The 18,112-nt window shown below is 47.3% G+C and overlaps 1 protein-coding gene across 2 annotated transcripts in view; it reads right to left on the reverse strand.

The window, feature by feature from the left end:
* The window catches only part of WAS (WASP actin nucleation promoting factor), a 152,734-nt gene that overhangs the window by 42,509 nt on the left and 92,113 nt on the right, over positions 1-18,112 (reverse strand). Inside the window, exons 4-5 of one of the 2 annotated variants that reach the window (XM_085629630.1) lie at positions 17,687-17,783; positions 10,886-10,927 (exon numbers count right to left, since the gene is read on the reverse strand). In XM_085629630.1, the coding sequence (XP_085485756.1) occupies positions 10,886-10,927; positions 17,687-17,783 (139 nt within the window). The remainder of the gene's footprint in view (positions 1-10,885; positions 10,928-17,686; positions 17,784-18,112) is intronic. The other variant, XM_085629631.1, reaches the window with a different exon arrangement.

The raw sequence follows: 18,112 nt of genomic DNA on the forward strand, positions 1-18,112 counted from the left end.
GGAATTTCTTATCTATAGGAGGCGTGGAGTGAGTGATCATGTTTTCGAGGCATTTTTTTCTAAACGGTGGCCTCTGATTGGAAATAAGGCTCGTTTGTTACCGCCCTGTCTCCTTTTCAGACAGCGGCAGATGTCCTCCCGGAAGCAGGCGGTAAATCGGACTTTTTACAACTCTCTCTAAGGAGCGGCAGGGCTCTGTGGATCTGCCCGCTTATTTGTTCTGGTTTCACGGCGCTGCTGGCACTGAGCTTAAATCCTGGCGCTTCCATTCGAGTGGGCACTGTGAACAAACACGAACTGGCATATAACTTTGCACCGACAAGCGCAAGACAGCGCTTGTTTATTTATTTAATTAATTTGCCGCGCGAGCCGCTTTCTCTGCATACCCACAGGGGATGGCTAACTCCGTGCCCCACCCCTCAGAGTCTGGGAGGGACAAAGACAATGCAATCCTCAAGGTACTGGGAGTGGTGGGGGCCCAAAGGGGGATCGCGCTACCCTCCTCACAGCTAAAGTGCTTTATTTACTGAAATTTGACCTGAGTGGCGTTGGAGCTAGAACCGAGCAGTCTCTGCATTATTGTGAAGTGCACCATGCAGCCGATTGCATGTCCCGGGTTTTATTTACTTGGATTGGACCTGACCTTTTTAACATTAGTTATTTGCCAGTTTCTTTCATGTGCTGTTGGGGGAATGGCAGCGCAGCTCGCACTCACAGCGGTATCCTGCGATGGGTCCAACCTCACCAAGGCTCTCTGTGTACCTGCTGGCACATGCTGCTGCACTGGCAATATGGGAGAGAGCTCGCCGCTATAGTGCTTGCACACGGTAACCCGGGACCGGACCCGACCCCACCGGCCATGGCTGAGAATGTGTAAGTACTCAGGATTGAGTAAGAGTCATGCGATGTGAGGAGGCATTGCTTGCACGGGCCCGCATGCCAATTCAACTGCCCAGTGCGCCTCTCTTCCCATGATAAATGCAGGTACTTGTGTGGACTATGGGTGAAACTGTGCCCTGAGTGAACCACGATTTTTTGCACCTTTTCCCATTTCTCTGTGTTGGTCCTGTGAGTGGTCAGTAAGTGCGTGTCAGGGAGGAACGAAGAAAGGGGCAGGTGATACATTTGGAATTAGGCAAGTGCCCGGCTCCCCGAGGACATGGCCGGTTGCACGCACTCAAAATGTCTGTCTGGCGAATTGCCATGGCGCCGGCTCACGGCCATCAACAGAAGCAAGTGTGCCTGAGTCAGTATAATAGTAGTTGCTAATAGCTGCATTTATAATAAACAAAATTTGTGGCGTCAGCGATCTAAACGAGCTGCTTGCCCCTTTACGGACTAGAACTGTGCACTGCAGTCACTGTCTGCTCTGCTCGTTTTTTTCAGCTACTACATTAGCGCACAACTCATTTTAGGTTGTGGTTTGTTTGCTAGTTACAGCAACTGAGCGAGTCGCCTTATACAGCTGTGATCTCACTAGCCGGGCCAGAAACCTGCTGCACCACGCACGTTTAGCTTAAGTACGTGTGTCTGAACACACGAATCAGACAATCTTGTTGCGCAAATGGGTGTAATTTCAGATATTTATGTTTCCCTCATCTTCATTGCTTGATTTCGCTTGCCAGAAATTGTCATTTATAGTTGTAGAAATGTCTCATAATTACACTGAAATTATAAAAATGTCACTCACAGGAATCTGAAACCTTGGCAGCTATGTGTGATGGCAACAGAAAATTACATTCTGAAAGTATATGTGCGTTTGTTTTTAATATGTCTATTTAATGTGTAAGAACCAGAAAAACTTAAGGAATCTAAACCATAAACAGTGTTCTTTATAATATAAAAAAATGCCCATCCAAATTACACTACATAGTGGGGCTGATAATTGCCAAAACTACCATTACAAATATACGCATTATCAATGTTTCTCGGCTTCACTGCCTGTGTACCAAGGTCTGCATATTAATGCACACCTTGAGGGTTTTAAAAACACATAAATTAAAAGCATTGTAATTAAAATGAAAGTAGTTCTCACCATCTTGGAAATAAAATAAGTATCACATTAACATTAGTATATGCTATTAGCATTGGAAATGCATTATATATATATTGTTAAAAAACAATCACATTAATAAAAGACAGTACCGATAACAATGCCAATAGCTCACACTAGTGTACATGAAATGCAATAGGTTTTGCATTTACAATTTTTTTAGTTATTGCCATTTAAAATTACAATGCATTTTATTTATGTTTCACACAAAAAATACAAAGCAAAAAAACACTGACATTTACAATGTCAACAGCTCAAAATAATGTCACTGCGAGACCTGTTGCATTGCAAATGCCGGTTCTCAATAGTCCCTCAGTGGAACAGACACCTCATCTCCCGGGACCATATAAACAGTAGGTGGTAACAAATAAAAATCCTCCAGTCTGTGACGGAACGCAAACCACTGGCAGAATTTTTCTCCACAATATCCACACAACGTAAGTGCAAAAACACATTAATGTGATGCATAAAAATGAAGTCGAGAGTTGTATTTTGTCACTGTGGGGGAGGAACACAGCTTTCCTTTATACAGCTCTCCTACCGGTTGACTGGGTGTCTCTAGACAGCACTGCTCGGCTTGCTGTGACCGACTGCAGTCTGTGGTCGATGGAAGCTGTTCTTCCGAGTCCTCCTTGGTGCCATACGTTCTGGCTTTTTTTGAGAGTTGGGTTAAATGTCCTTCCACGATCATCAAAACCAAGTACCATCGATTTATTTAGTGTTAACACACGCCCCTTACTGCACCACAAAAGAGCAAAACTGGAGGAGTAGGCATAGTAGGCATTAAGTAAAAGCACAAAGCCCCTGGCTCAGTGTCTGGCCCCAAGGAGCGGAAGAGCTAGAGAAGCGACACGGCTTCCAGCCATGTATCAGATCAGCGCCCTGTAGCACTTTCATGTGCCAGTACTCAAAGGTATCTTGTGTTGGCATCTCAGTGTGATCCTGATGCATTGTGGTACATGTAGTCTTCCATTTTGCATTCTCATAATATCTTAGTAAACGCCTGACAAGTGATCATGAGATCAGCTTACATTTACCTGGGCCAGCGTGTGGTCCCAGCTGCTTCATTATCTAACTCACATCCTATACCACCTGAGACCAGATGTGCATAACCAGTCCCAGGACACTCAGAAGAAAGTCGTTTTGTAGTAGTCAGTAACTTTCTCATGACCCTACTCTTTAGAACTACATGCCTTGTCTCCTCATTCTAACTCCAGTGCATTTCGGTACATGTAGTCTTCAAATTCACATTTTGATATTTTTGTTTTTCAAAGTTACTGTGCACAGTATCAATTTGTTGCTTCCGGCATCAACACGCAATGCATGGTATAGGTGCCACGTCACTGCAGTACCTGCCACTGGTTGATGTGGCAAATGCTTCCAGGGGCAGCATTGCATTGCCAAGACATGCTCCCATGCACCAACATCATAGGAGGCAGGAATGGGACAGAGTTACTCCAACTGTCCAGACCTATTCAGATTTCTTTGGAACAAGGCAAAAATGCCTCCCTTATTCTTTTAGATCTATTGTTTATTGTCTGTGTTGAATACTGGGCCATATTCCATTCTTTTGCAATGGCTCAGACATTGAGGAGGGTGGATCGCGTGGGTCACCTCTAACATCTGTTTATCCGGGGTCTTTGAGTGGATAAGAGAGCTACTTACAGTCAAACTCTAATAAAATTGAGATCTTACTTTTTGGCCATAATAAGGAGAACTGATTCTCAAAGTATTGGCCTGAATCCCTCCCTCCCCCGCGCAGCCTTTTAAGGTGGCTATAAATCGGGGAATAAAATTTGATTGTAGTGTGTCTTACTGGGGCTTCAAGTGACGTCACTTGTCGACACATGCATTGCACTGCTTCGAACTTTAAAAACAATCTTGTGCTTTTTAACCACTGTCCTCAACCAAAAAGTTAATCCATGCCTTAATTACATCTAGGCGTGACTACACCAATGTTTGTTACCTTGGCCTTCCAGACAGGCTGATGGGTATGCCGCAGAGAACCCAAACCCAGCTGTGCTGCATATTCTGAAGATGTCTAAATGCACCTCAGTCTGGCATCATCTTAAAGCGCTGCATAGTCCACCCATAAAAAGCAGATTCTGTTTAAAGCTCTTTCGGCAGTCCTTCAAAAGTTCTACAAGATTAGGCTGAAATACCTTTCTGATCGAATTTGGATTACAGGCCCTCTCGCACACTTAGACCTCCTGTTGCCCTCCAAGCACACATGCCCAGGTGTAGTGGTACCACACCAGGGGGGTGTTCCTTCTTGGTTCTGTTTGCCAAGGAGTGGGACGCCCCACTGGTTCCAGGGTGCTGCATCAGCAGTGAGTCTTCCTTCAAAAAAATCCTTACAAAGATTATTCGCTGCAGTTTAACCTTGAATATATGACTGGATTATTCTGCCTTTATAAATAGCACTGGGACACTCCTCGGAGTAGCTGTCGCGCTTTATAAAACCTTTCATTCGCCTGTCTGGGGTCAAATGCTGTTGGTAATTTGAAGAGATCAGGAACGATGGAAACAGTGGGGATAATCATCAAAACACAAAGTGACGTGGTAACCTGTCAGGGAGCATTTCAACTAATTATTTCAAATGCTTGTCTTGTGACTCTGTCCCCCTACTACTATTTTCCTACTCTAAATCCAGAAATTCCAAGAACCGGATGAGGTGGGCTCACTCACGTAATGTGACATGCTTCATCATAGGCCACCTCGTCCCACCTTGGTAAGATGGTACCACCAGGGCGGACTCAACCTGGAGTCGGGCTGTATTCAGGGAGTTCTCAGAAATTTCTTTTTTGGGATAAATCACTGGGATCCAGTTGATACTGTTAAAAAATACTTTAGGGTAAGCTGCAAAGTATCCTTCATTAAGCGGTACCCTAGGTCTGATTAAAAATACTATAGACTATAATCAGAGGATATTGGTGGCTGCTAGGTGCCATGGCTACGGCGAAGGTGCCAACATGTTTCTGCCCTTGGACAACCTAACTCGGTCTCAGGCATTCATCGGGGCTTGTGCATAGATCCCTATACTTAATTAAAGTGAGGGTGTGTTGCAAAGTCATCCTGTGCCCTGGGCACCCCCCAACTTTTTGCTGACTGATGCTGGTGGTAACTGACTCTGACTGACTCTGGGCTCTTCCTAACCAGGCCAAGGGCCAGTGTTATGCTGAAAGAAACACATTAGAATACAGTTAAAACACCTAAATACACTAGGGTACACAATGGTATGGTGGGGTACCCCTGTGATTGGCATGACCTACCCTATAAGCCCCTAGTATATAATAGGACAGGGAGATTGAGACTCCCTAGAAGTCCCTAGTACCCGGGGCATGGCAGTTTAAAGGCCAGCAGCTCTTTTTGCACTTGCATATGTGCACGGCTGAAGCCTGAGGTCAGTTTAAAAGCAGCACTGGGTGCCAGGACTGCTTTTAAAGGATAAATTGTGCCCAAACTCGACTTTGGTAATTGGGGCACTTAAAATGGATAACCTATAATGTTTTGGCATATTAGGGACCCACAGGGTCTCCCCTATGTATCCCAGGGGTGGGGGTCAGGCATTAATAAGGTACACCCTTATAAAATTAGTTTTTATATACATGGGTAAAGTGAAATTTCACATTTCACTCCCCACATTGTGGTACAGTGCTACTCAAATTCGACTTTGATGCTAGGAACACTGTGGAGGGAGAATCTGCAATATTTCTACAGATTCAGAACCCCTAAAGTCTCCCCTAGTTGCACATGGGGTGGGGTTCCTGTAGATATAAGACAAGTACTTATAAAATATGTTTTTGTAAGTCCTGGTGCTGGAAAAATGGCCCAAGTCATTTTTCCCATTGCAAATCCCCTGTTACATAGGTTAACATGATAGGAAGTTATTGATTAATAACTATGCATAGGAGAGGGCTAGACATGCCATTCAAAGACTTCCCAGAATGGTATTATTAAATCCAACACTATCATATTGTTGAATTTCTCCTAAAGTGTACATACAAGAAGTTATAAGGCTTTCTTGTTTGTAAGTCCAAATTCAGCCTTCCAGTGGTCTGCCCTGATTGGTCAGAGTTAAGTGGATTAGCCAGGCTGCCTTGTAGAGGTGATAAAGAGCCCCTGTGGTTGAACAGCTCTGCTGGGAGGGCAGTGTGCTGTTCCATAGGAATGCCAGGCCAGGGGGAGGAGTTGTAAACCATGGTCTTCAAAGAGCAGAGACCAGTGTCATTTATGGCTCTGAACTTACCACCTCAGGCAAATGGTAGGATTAAGGAAGGTATGAGCAGATGTAGGGGGGAGAGTCTAAGTAAATTAGCCATCCTGGGGGTGTGTTTAGCAAGCTCTTATCTCCTTGCTGGAAAATCAGACATAATGGATTTGGAAGATTTGATGCACTCTGGGACAAAATAATGCCACACTCTACAGGATGTGGTCATAACTTTGAGGAGTTACCCTGCTCCCATTGGTCAGAAGTGACCTCCTGCATGATCCCGAGAACTTGGAATAAGTATCTGAGAGGGGCATAGCCCTCCAGATCTGCTGCTTGAAACTGAAGAGAATCAGAAGGGTCTGTCGGCGCTGAAGATTTTGAAGTGCATTTTCAAAGGCCAGGACTCTGAGTTTGCGCCTTTTTGCACCATTAGAAACTACAGCCCTGTGGATCAAACCTGCTTCAATAGGACTAAAGAGTGGACTCCCTGAAAGCTACAGGTTAACAGAGCTCACCTGGACATCCCCACAAAGAATTCCCAGCCTTAAGTACCAGTGGATTTGTAAGGGTTTTCTTCAAGTGGATTGCGGAATTGAAGTTTCACACTTTCAAGGACCCTCTTGGATATTCCAGAACCTTGGATTGTGTGTTGGATACTTTGGGACCCGCAAGCAGAACTTCAGGAAGGAGTTCTAAGTGCACCCGCCTGCTGGAGAAGGCGGCACAACACAGTGGTGAGAAATTCTCCAGAACAATTTCTAAAGGTGTGTCCCTGTCAGAGAAAACGAAAAGACTAAAAGGGGCACTGTTGATTTCTAAGCACAAAGTGACTAATCTTTAAAAAATTCATTTCTCTGGTTCCCTACAGTGGATTTTTTTTTCGTTTTGGTGTCATTTAAAAGATAAAAATACTACCTATTTTTATAAATTGGTGTTGGATTTTTATTTTGTGTTGTGTCTTAATTATTTACTGAATTGTGTTTTTAAATGTTTTACATACCTGTCTTTGAAGTTAAGCCTGTCTGCTCGCAGCTACGTTACCAAGTGTTGAGCATAGGAATAATTTTCAAAGACCCATCATGTGTCAGTGTCCTTATTGCCAGTGGCAAACCTACATTTGCCCCTACCAATAACCCCCTTTCCAACAGGGCGTGAAAATGTGTATAGAGAGGACCTACCTCTCTTCTAGAAATCATCTGATATGGATAAAAAGATAGAAAATGCAGCAGCATTAGAATAGACAGGTATATTAGTGTGGGGGTTCACAAATTTCAAAATGCTAAGAACCACTGGCCTAGAGGACAACGCGAGAGAAGCTTCTAACTGCTGTTACTGAACGAAGTCGCATATGAGATCATTATAGTGCAAGTGTAGAGGTGAGGTTGATTGAGGCAACATGGTTGCAGTTTTTTTTACAAAAGTGGGAGACTGCTCCACCCTAGAGCCATGAACGTCATTTAGGGGTTTCCAGGGGTCGCAACTGCAACCCCTGGCATGCCCCTTGCGACCCCTAGCACTACCTTACCGACTCTTGGCCTCGCCGTTGCACCCTTGGCTTCTGAGGTGGCAAAATCAGTGCCAGGAGCTCAGGGGCAGCTCATCTTTATAGACGATGACTGGGGTTAAACTTCCCTGTTTTTTCTAATTTTTGTTAGTACACTAATAGTGTATAATATTACATTATTCACTATTAGTGTAATTAAAATCTTGTACCGTTAGATGGAATATGACCTTCCCTGGCAGCTGAGGTAAAGAAAAAAAATGCTTTTAAATGTATGTTGTGTGCATGCTTGCAGGTGAGAGTGTGTTTGTATGAGAGAGAGTATGCGTATGTGTGCATGTGTACGTATATGTGTGTGAGTGAAAGTGAAGGTCAAAGGGCGTGTGATGTCACTTCTGCTAACCCTGGCCTTTTGGTGAATCGACGTCCATGCCTAGAGCCATTATTGATGATAGCGTAAAACAATGTCCATCCAGACTATAAAGAGAACTGTCTGTAGAGAACTCTTCCAGGGCAGTGGAACAACAAACGAGCATTTGCTCAGTCCTACCCTTTTTCACTGATTCTCTGTTTAAATCTAATACCTCACGTACTGTTGTTTCCTGTTGATGCTCTAAGGGTGTCTCTGCTGTTCTCATTGCAGGTTCCTGTAACTGTCACAAGACTCTTTTCAGGTACCTGAGTAGTCAGAGGTGACTTACACTCTGGCAGAAGATGGCGGCTGCAGGCATCCCCACCTCTGGTTTAAGAATCCTTTACAAAACTGAACAATCCCTGATATTTCTAGAAGTCCCAATGTCTGCTGTCAAGGGCACGCTTGTGTCCTGTCTTTTAATTTGTAATTTACAGAAAACAAGTCCATAACAATTACTACTGTGTTTGTTCGCATTGAAGGGACATCTGCAGTAAAGTGCTGGACCCCGACCTCTCCGGAGGCATATAGCCCATTAAAGAACTTACTTCTTTTTGAACGGTTCTGGTACATACAATTTGTTGGCGTACCTTCAGCAAGAGAAGCTCCAAGATAACCAACCCGGATAGCCCTGATTTTAAATTTCAAAAACACCTTTGACGTGGATGGGCACACAGTATTTGGACAAAACATCGGAAACACGAATATCGTCGGAGAGAATATCGTGTCGAAACGATCGAGGACAAGAATATTCTGTAGGTCATTTTCTATGGGTTAGTAAAGTTTTACTATATATAACTCCACATGTATTTAAATTGAGGATATATATCTTCAAGGAACGTAGATCTGGAGTTAAGAATAGTACATTTATACTTACCTATTTGCACTTATCTACTCGATATTCTTGTCTTTGATATTTTCGGTTTGATATTTGTGTTTCTGATATTCTATCAATGATCCTGGGCACACACAGCACTCACATTGGAAAAGAAAATCTCCTCACCTGAAGCCAGAAAACCCATGTACTGCAATGACTAGCGAGTTAGGTGCGTAAAGACATCTTCAATAAACAGATATAATGTCTTGTGCATAGATATACACTTATATCGCGTAGAATAGCAACCATCCTGTGCCTGAGAAACCATAGGTGGCATCTTTCGATGTTTACTATAGAAGCATATGATTGTGGAATTAATATCTATGTTTCGGATTCATCTTACTTGCACGCCTTTAAGTGTGTTGGCACTTTGACTTGTCCATCATGGTTTATTCCAGCAGCGGGGCTCTGTCCCTCCCTGGGTCCAGGCCTCACCTTGTTTTTATAAATACACATGTTAATCATCTCTTTGTTTCTCCGATACACACTTGGGCACTGCACCATCACCTTCTCAGAGTATCCTTGACTAAAATTCTCAAAAAACTGTTTTCCATTTATTACATAAATAATTTACTGTTTAAATATACTATCAGTCGTTCTGAATTGACCCAGATTGTCCGATCTTACTAGACTGTGACACCTGGTGCCATATCAGCTATGATTCTTAATACACCACAATTTTTTTTGTGATTAATCCTTGTTTTAACAATAAACTCCAATTTAAGAAACCCCAGGAAATATCATATCTACTATCCAAAGCAGTGGTTCCCAAACTTTTTAGAAGTAAGACCCATTTTTTAGACAACAAACGTTCGCGGCCGTTTAATGGACAAGGGGATGTAACCAATGCATCATGTAATAGCGCACTGTCATTTACAGACAACACATTTTCCTATGAAGTAGGCACTAAATTTGCACAGACATACAGTTTTACTGATAAAACTATATTGCACACAAATGATAATGTGTGGAAGTCGAGTTTCTGAGAATATTTATCATTTGTGCACCATCAAGTAAAGTTTCCTGATTTCTTTGGATTGTATTAAAATCTTTGTTTCCAGCACATTTCAGAATTACAAAAAATTGTGTTTCGTTATTGCTGTCCTGACTGCTGAATGGGTGCAGTTCATTTACAGGTATTTACATTTTGTTCTGTGTTACAAAAACATGGCGTCCTGCAGCCTTTCCTTTCACACACCTGTAAGCAAGATTGTCACATAATTCACTTTATGTTTTTTCTCTGATTGCAAAGTGAGAGGAGTTTGTAAACAGTAATCTGCATGTCAAAAAAGCTGCAATTTGTCGGACGACATAGCCTGACACTTGACCTCTCTCTTTGAAGCACCAAATGTGAAAGATAAATCCTGAATTTATAGGCATATTTATTTATTACTTTTCACGATCCACCAAAAATTGGCCTGCGACCACCAGTGGGTCAGGACTCACAGTTTGGGAAACACTGCTCTAAAGGGTATCATCTAAGAGACCTGTTGTGTTCTTCTGAGATAATGTATCTGACAGTTTAGTATTGGGCAAGATTGCTATCCAATGTGTCCTCTCTAGGGACAGGGTAGTATTATACCACCGCTGATGGCTGTAACGGTTGTTAAAGGCCCTGAATCCAAGTTATAAGCCCGAGCTGCAGACGTGGAGCCTCTAGCTAAGGTGAGGGCCTTTAAAAACCAGCATAGCACGATAAGCTTTTACAACTTTACACCTACTGGGGAAGGATGTTTGCAAACAAACAAAGAAACAGAAAGATAAACACTGAAATGTTGGTGCACCAGGTCTGTAACAGTTGTTATTGGCCCTGAGGCTCAAGTACTCACCATCATTTGTAGGTGGAGGTGGTAGTGGAGGCTGACGTTTTTCTAGAAAGTGAATGGAGAGGAATTACCTTCTTAGAACAGCATTGGCAGCAGTCAGGTTTGACACTGGCTCGAGCATAAAACCTTCTGCTGACCATCAACAGGCATCAAGATCAGACAAAGATACATTAGAAAGGTGCATTACTTGTCTATAACTTGGATAGTGCCAAGAGAAGGACTGACAGCGCTAGAGACTGAATCCCCTTAGTGTGATAACAGCTCTTCAGGGCCGCGGGGGTGACAGCATGTATGTCGCAATGCGCGGAGCTAGCGCGTTGCGATTAACTCAGGCCAGCAAGTTGCGGTTGGAGACCACGCCCCCGAGCGGGCTGCTCCTTTTATTGGATCCCCGCAGGCCACGCCTGGCCCACAGATGTAGCGTGACGATACGGAGAACCACTAGACTGTGGAATACTACATCCCTATCCAACTTGGTCGAATGAACAACAATAACAGATTCACAATAGTTCAAATAGTTCAAACCACCGGAGTGGCGGTACTTGCATGCCTTCCGGCGTCAGCGTCTGGCTGTCTTCAACAGGCAAAGTCTTTAAGACGCTGGCTGGGGCGAGGATTGGGCCTTAGGCAATACCTTTGCGGAGATCCCCACATCCGAGAACTGGTGGGGTGCCCGTCTTCAGGAGGCGGGCTAGCTGCGGGCCCCACAGCATTCTCGGGACTTCCGGGGGCGTCGGTGGTGGCGCCAGTCAAGGACTCTCCCGTAGGTCTCTCTGGGTGTTCTGATGGCACTTCTTTGAACCAGGATACATTCCTGGATACTTCATCACCTCCTTTCCGGGCCGTTACCATGGTCCCTCGGCTTGCAGTGACTGTCCATGATCCGGGTTCATAGTTCGTTCTGAATTTTCCTCCAGGGCGACGGTCTTTGAGGAGGACGGTAGCTCCGGTTCGAAGTGTTCTTGATGTGGCCCGGCGGTGGATGCTCGCTCGTTGGTTTTGGCGGGTTCTTCGGGCTTGCACTTCATCAGCATCTACGGGTGGCGGTGCCCACCCTGGGCATGTAGGGAAAAGGTCTCTCCGTGGGCCTTGGAACATCAGTGCCCACGGGCTTCTTTGAATGGTGCAGTGGGGTGTGCTTCGGTACTCCCGTAAGAACTCATGAAGCCGTCTCTCGGGGTCCGTTTGTTCCACTCCTGCGATGCGGAACACTTTGTTTAGTGTGCGCATAAAGCGCTCCACATCGCCGTTGGCTTGTGGCCACTGGGGAGTTATTCGTCGGTGACGCACTCCTCTCTGGCTGAGGAATGTGGCAAACTCTGTCCCCTGGAAGGGAGGTCCATTTTCGCTGCGGATTTCCTGGGGGAATCCGAACATAGCGAACACTTTCTCTAAGATGGGTGCTACTTGGGCGAACGCTGTCGAGGCCACCAGTTCCACTACAGGGTACTTCGAGAACTCATCCATTAGTACCAGGGTGTGTCTTCCTCCGGGGAAACTCCCGAAGTCCATGCTCACTCGCGACCACGGGACAGTGCTGGCATTTTCGGTTATCACTGGTGCGGGTCTTTCCGCACCGCTGGTCACCTGGCACAGCGGGCATCGCCGGATGTATTCTTCCACCATGGTTTCCAGCCCGGGGAACAAGACTTTCTCCCGCATCCTGGCCTTCATTTTCGTGATGCCTTGGTGTCCCCCGTGGGCGAGTTGGGTTGCTTTGTATCTCAGGGCTTGAGGGATCAATAACCGTGCACCTCGTAGCAGGATCCCGTCGTTGGTGGCGCTGAGTTCATGTCGTATGTGCCACATCTTCCCAGAGTATTCTCTATCTTCCGGACTCCAGGAGTTGGCTGGCCGCAGATAGTTGGTCCACAATCCTGCCTGGACGGCGGCTAAGGTTCTTTGGTACACCTCGTCGGTGGCAGTCGCTTCTTTGATGTCTTCCAGGGTCATGTTCACCGGACAGGCAGCGGTGGATACTAAGTGGATGTATTGCTCAACCTCCTTGGTGTCTTCGTGTGCGGCCGCCGGGGCCGGGTGTCTGGACAGGAAGTCGGCAGGGTTTTTTGCTCCGGGCCAGTATACCACTTCCATTTCATAGGGTTGCAACTGTACCGCCCATCTCTTGATCCGCGGCGGAGGGTGAGGCGCTGTTCCCTTGAAAAGGGGCACGAGTGGTTGGTGGTCGGTGACCATCGTGAACGGTTGTCCCTTGAGGTACAGGTGAAAATGGTTACAGGCCCATTTGATCGCTAGTGCTTCACGTTCAATCTGTGCATACCTGGCTTCCGTGGGAGTCAGTGACTTGCTGGCAAAAGACAATGCTGCCCACCATCCTGGTTCTTGTTCCTGGGCTAGGACGGTGCCCAAACCCACCGGGCTGACATCTACTAGTATTTCGGTCTGTTTTGCGGGGTCAAAGTACGCGAGTGTGGCTTCCCCTAGGAGGGCATCCTTGATGCTTTGGAATGCCTCTTCTTCTTTCTGTCCCCACTGCCACTTAGCGTCTGATTTCGTGAGGGCTCGCAGTGGCTCCGCCCGCGTGGCTAGTCCTGGGATGAATCTCCCACAGTAGGTTGCCATACCTAGGAAGCTGCGTACTTCTGTTGGAGTCAGCGGAGCCGGTGCATCTCTGATGGCTTGGGACTTCCTCGGGTCTACCTGGATGCCCTCTTGGTTGAACACGTACCCGAAGAATTCTAGTGATGGCTGAAAGAATTGGCATTTCTCCTTATGTAGGGTTGCCCCGTGATCTCTGAGGCGCGCCAGTGTGCTGCGGAGGTGTTTATAGTGCTCGGCCGCTGTCGCAGAGTGAATGAGAATGTCATCACTGACATTTAGCACTCCGGGCAAACCAGACAGCATCTCTCTTATCGTGTTTTGGAACACTTCTGCTGCGGAAGATATTCCGAAATTGAGTCTCTTGTATCTCCTTAGCCCTAGATGGGTGCTGAACGTGGTAATGTATCGATTATCCTTAGCTAGTGGGAGCTGGTGGTACCCTGCGTTTAGGTCGATTTTCGAAAACCACTTGGACCCATTCACATCCGCGATGATGTCATCCATAGTCGGCGTGATGTGTCGCTCCCGTCGTATGGCTTTGTTCACTAATCTCATTTCAATACAGAGGCGTATTGCCCCCGGCTGTTTTGGCTTCTCCGCGATGACCATCGGCGACACCCAGGGAGTTGGTCCCGTTACCTTCTCAATGACGCCTTGCATTTCTAGGGTTTCCAGCTCTTTTTCCACTAACGGCCGTAAGTGGAACGGGACCCTCCGGTGCTGCAACGCGACCGGGGCGACTGTCTTATCAATGTGTAGCTTGACTGGATTACATTTGATGCGTCCAAGCCCCTGGAATAGTTCAGGGAACTGGTTGAGCAGTTCCTCTACTTGGTGGTTCTGTATTCTCCTTGCGAACGAGATCAGACCCAGGTCTTCTGCGGTGTGGCTGCTTAGAAGGGTGTCCGCTTCTCTGTTGACGACGTGTATCGTCGCCGTTACTTCTAGGTCATCCACCTTGATGGGTACTGTGATTTTCCCTTTTAACGGCAGGGGTGTGTCGGCTCCGTAGGCATAGATTCATGTTTTGGATGGTCTTACCACGGGCCGGGGCTTCAGCTGTCGGTATTGTTGCAGGCCCATGACGTTTACGGTGGCCCCTGTATCGATGACCGCCTGTATTTCTGTTCCTGTCACGTGGACAACGCACGTTGGTTGCGGCCTGCGGCGCAGCTTAAGTTCCCGTGCGAACGAGATGAGGTAGACCTCTCCTTTCTCTTCGTCCGATGACTCTTCACTCGTTTCTTGGTACTTCTGCCCTTTCCTCTTTGAGTCTCCGGGCCGCCTCACGTCCGTTACCGACAGGTGCCTTACTGCCTTCGTCGGGGGTCGTCTGTTCCAGAACTCACGGTCCCTCGTGCGTCTCCGGCATACAGAGGAGAAGTGGTTCGGTATCCTGCAGTTAGTGCACGTCTTCCCTTGTGCGGGGCAGTGTTTCGCAGCGTGTGGTTCATGCCCACAATACCCACACTTTGATTTGGACTTCTCTGTGTTCTGGTTCCTGAACGGGCCTCCCCTTGGTTTGGCGCGAATGGCATCCGCCCGCTCTACCTTGACGTTTTCGGGTCGTTCCGGGGTCTTGGTGAGCGCCTGGTCCATCTCGTTTGCTCTGGCTGCCGACAAGTCATGTGATCTCGCCAGTACGAGCATATCCTCAAGTGCGATTTTCGGCTGGCGCAGGATGAGCACTCTCAGCGTCTTGTCTCGACACCCCTGTATTAGTTGTGCTCATATTTCTTTTGGCTGGTCATCTTCTGTGCACGTGCTAGCGAGCTCGCGCAGTCGGGCATAGAATACGTCCATTGACTCCCCCTCTCTCTGCCGAGTTTGGCGCAATTTGAACCGTTCAAAGTCTGGGTTCAGTTGGGGATCAAAATGGGCATTCAGGGCGGTTACCGCTGTGTCGTAATCATCTGCTGCTCCTGTGTTGGGCAGGTGCTTGAACAGCTTGAATATCTCGTCTCCTGCGTAGTGCAGGAGCAAGGACCTTTTTATGGCGTCATCGGTTTCCCTGGTCACGATGAAGTAGTTGTTGAGCCGTTCTATCCAGATCTTCCATCTGGGCGACGCTGTCGCGGGGTCTTCTAGTTCGGTGAACGGGGGTAATACTCCCGACGCTGCGTGCTGAAAAGGGGCGGGAGCAGAAGCTGCCGCTGGGCCCTGTGCGGCCCTCTGCGCATTGTCAACCATTGTGCCAGGCGCGGGTGACTGTTTTGTCTCACGCGGTAGGTGATGTGTCTCTTCCTCGACTGCAGGTAGTATCCCCTGTGGCGTCTCCTGTGGGTGTGTGGGGTCCTACTGCTCAGCCAGCTGAGGGTGTTGGCCTGTCTCGTGGGCTCGTGCCACCTTGGGGCACCAGATACCAAGCTTTGGCCCAGTGCTTATAGGTGGGTACAGTGCTCCCCTTTTCCTGTCTCCTTGTGACAATTTATCCAGCTCCGCCTCTGCTGTGGGTGTGTGCAACTTGGCCCTGATCGTCTCCCTGATAGTTCCCTTTTTTTTTTCTCTTTGCCTTCGTGTGTTTCTTTACTCTTTCCGCGTGGTAGGGCAGACAGGCAGTTCAGTGGTGTGTAGCAGCTCTAGCGGTGTGCAAATCGTCCTGCCCCGTGGTAGCAGGGGCGAAATACACTGACCGCGAGCCTCGCCAGGGAGTCAGCAGTGCACACGTGGCCTTGGGCGTTCAGGACGGGCCGGCGCACGTGCGTGCACTTCAGGGAGCCGGGATCCGATGTCTGAGTCCGCGACGTCGTCGGAGCTTTCCGGCGCGTGGAACCTCTACGCTGAGGGTCTCTGAGCCCCCACCTTCGTCGCCAGTGTGATAACAGCTCTTCAGGGCCGCGGGGGTGACAGCATGTATGTCGCAATGCGCGGAGCTAGCGCGTTGCGATTAACTCAGGCCAGCAAGTTGGGGTTGGAGACCACGCCCCCGAGCGGGCGGATCCTTTTATTGGATCCCCGTGGGCCACGCCTGGCCCGCGGATGTAGTGTGACGACACGGAGAACCACTAGACTGTGGAATACTACATCTAGGGGGCACATGTATGAATGGTCACATTGAGAATACCGTGTTTTTTATAGAACATCTGCGATTAACCTGGCCAGATTTATTTCAGTTTTACCAGACCTGACCCAATGCAAACATGGCCATTTGCAAGGATTTGCACAAACCCTGCACCAATAATATTCTTTCTGCAGGAATTCCCCTGTGGATACTTGCCAATGAATGCAAATGCAGGGGCAGAGAGCTGCAAAGGGCAGTAGACCATCATTTCTGCTTCCCCAAAGTGCCAACATTGCAATTATAAAAAATATTTGTCACATAGTAGAGGGGCACCAGTCAGTGCTTGAAATGGAAATATATAAGAGCAGTTACTTACTGCTTCAAGAGTACTTGTTTGCTACTGAGAAGTGCTGGTAGTCACCCATTAAATGTATTCTACCTCTGCTTTCAAATTAAAGTGCAGGTACTCAGCCCTGATGCATTAGCAATGGGGGACATGAAGTGGTTCAAGTGACTGCTGTCTACTCCCTGCGAAGCCCTCAGCTGCTTGCACTGTTATGTAGCATCGACACAACCGAACTTGATTACAGTGTATACACGTGCCCGCATGAGCTGACCAATCACAGAGAGTCATACTGTTGGGGAGAGACCGCCTGCTTGTTTTGAGTGCCTTTCCTGCTTCCTGTTACCTCTGATGCGCACTGAACAAAGCGCGTGCACCAGGACTTGCCAGTGCCAACACTATGGATGCCATTTGCCCAGTCCCAAAGACGTGGTGGCACATCCATCTGCCACCCTCTTTTCCTTGTGCTTCACAAGGAATCACCGTGTTGGTATTGAAAGTTGCAAAGCCCTTTGTGGCTGGTAATATCACTCTAGTCCTGTCCTGCTTCTCATATAATGCGTTTTAACAAGATATCCCAGCCTGGCTGTTGGGAAATCTGAAGCTCACCCCCACCCCCTCAGGCTTATTGACCAAGCTACGGCCCTCAGTGTAGCCACGGGGGGGGAGAGGGGAGGGGGTAACACTAGTGCTGGTTACTAAAGGCCTCACTGTATAAGGGAAGGACTGACACACTGAGGGCTGACAGTGGAGGGGACAGTAAAACTCAGTTTATCACTCCTAAAATCCTGTCACCAGGAGGGCCACTTCACCCTCATTTATTTGGCCTGGCAGACAGCCATCTGGCTGATTCTGCACACTTTTTTCACAGCCACTGCCATCCGCCTGGCGGCCTTACCTTGCCTGTTGTGTCGCTTCTCAATCTTCTCGGTCACCACGTCAAGAAAGGCTTCGGCCTCCTGCTCGTCCGCGAAGTTCAGGCCGGCCTGACATTCCTAAGCACAAGGGTAGTGAATATTTAGAGATAGTGAGTACAACCAGGCTGTCATCATTTCAGTTTATGAATATCAAAAAAGGGTGGCCTGGCCATGCTGCTGAGCAGAGACAATGGGGAGAATGCAATTCAACTTCCGGGTCAGAGGTAAAGGCAGATAACAAATGTCAATACAGGAACTAGCATTTCTCCTCGTAGTGGTTTGGGATGAGCTAATATAGTTGTTAGATTTTACGTGCACGGCACTTGTTTCACCGATGGCAAACGTGTTCCATTCTAAAGGGCTTTGCGTCAGCCTCCTTCAGCCATTGCCTCCTTTGGCTCAGAAAT

Source organism: Triturus cristatus, chromosome 10 (genome assembly GCF_964204655.1).
Source record: "Triturus cristatus chromosome 10, aTriCri1.1, whole genome shotgun sequence".
Classification (NCBI taxonomy): domain Eukaryota; kingdom Metazoa; phylum Chordata; class Amphibia; order Caudata; family Salamandridae; genus Triturus; species Triturus cristatus.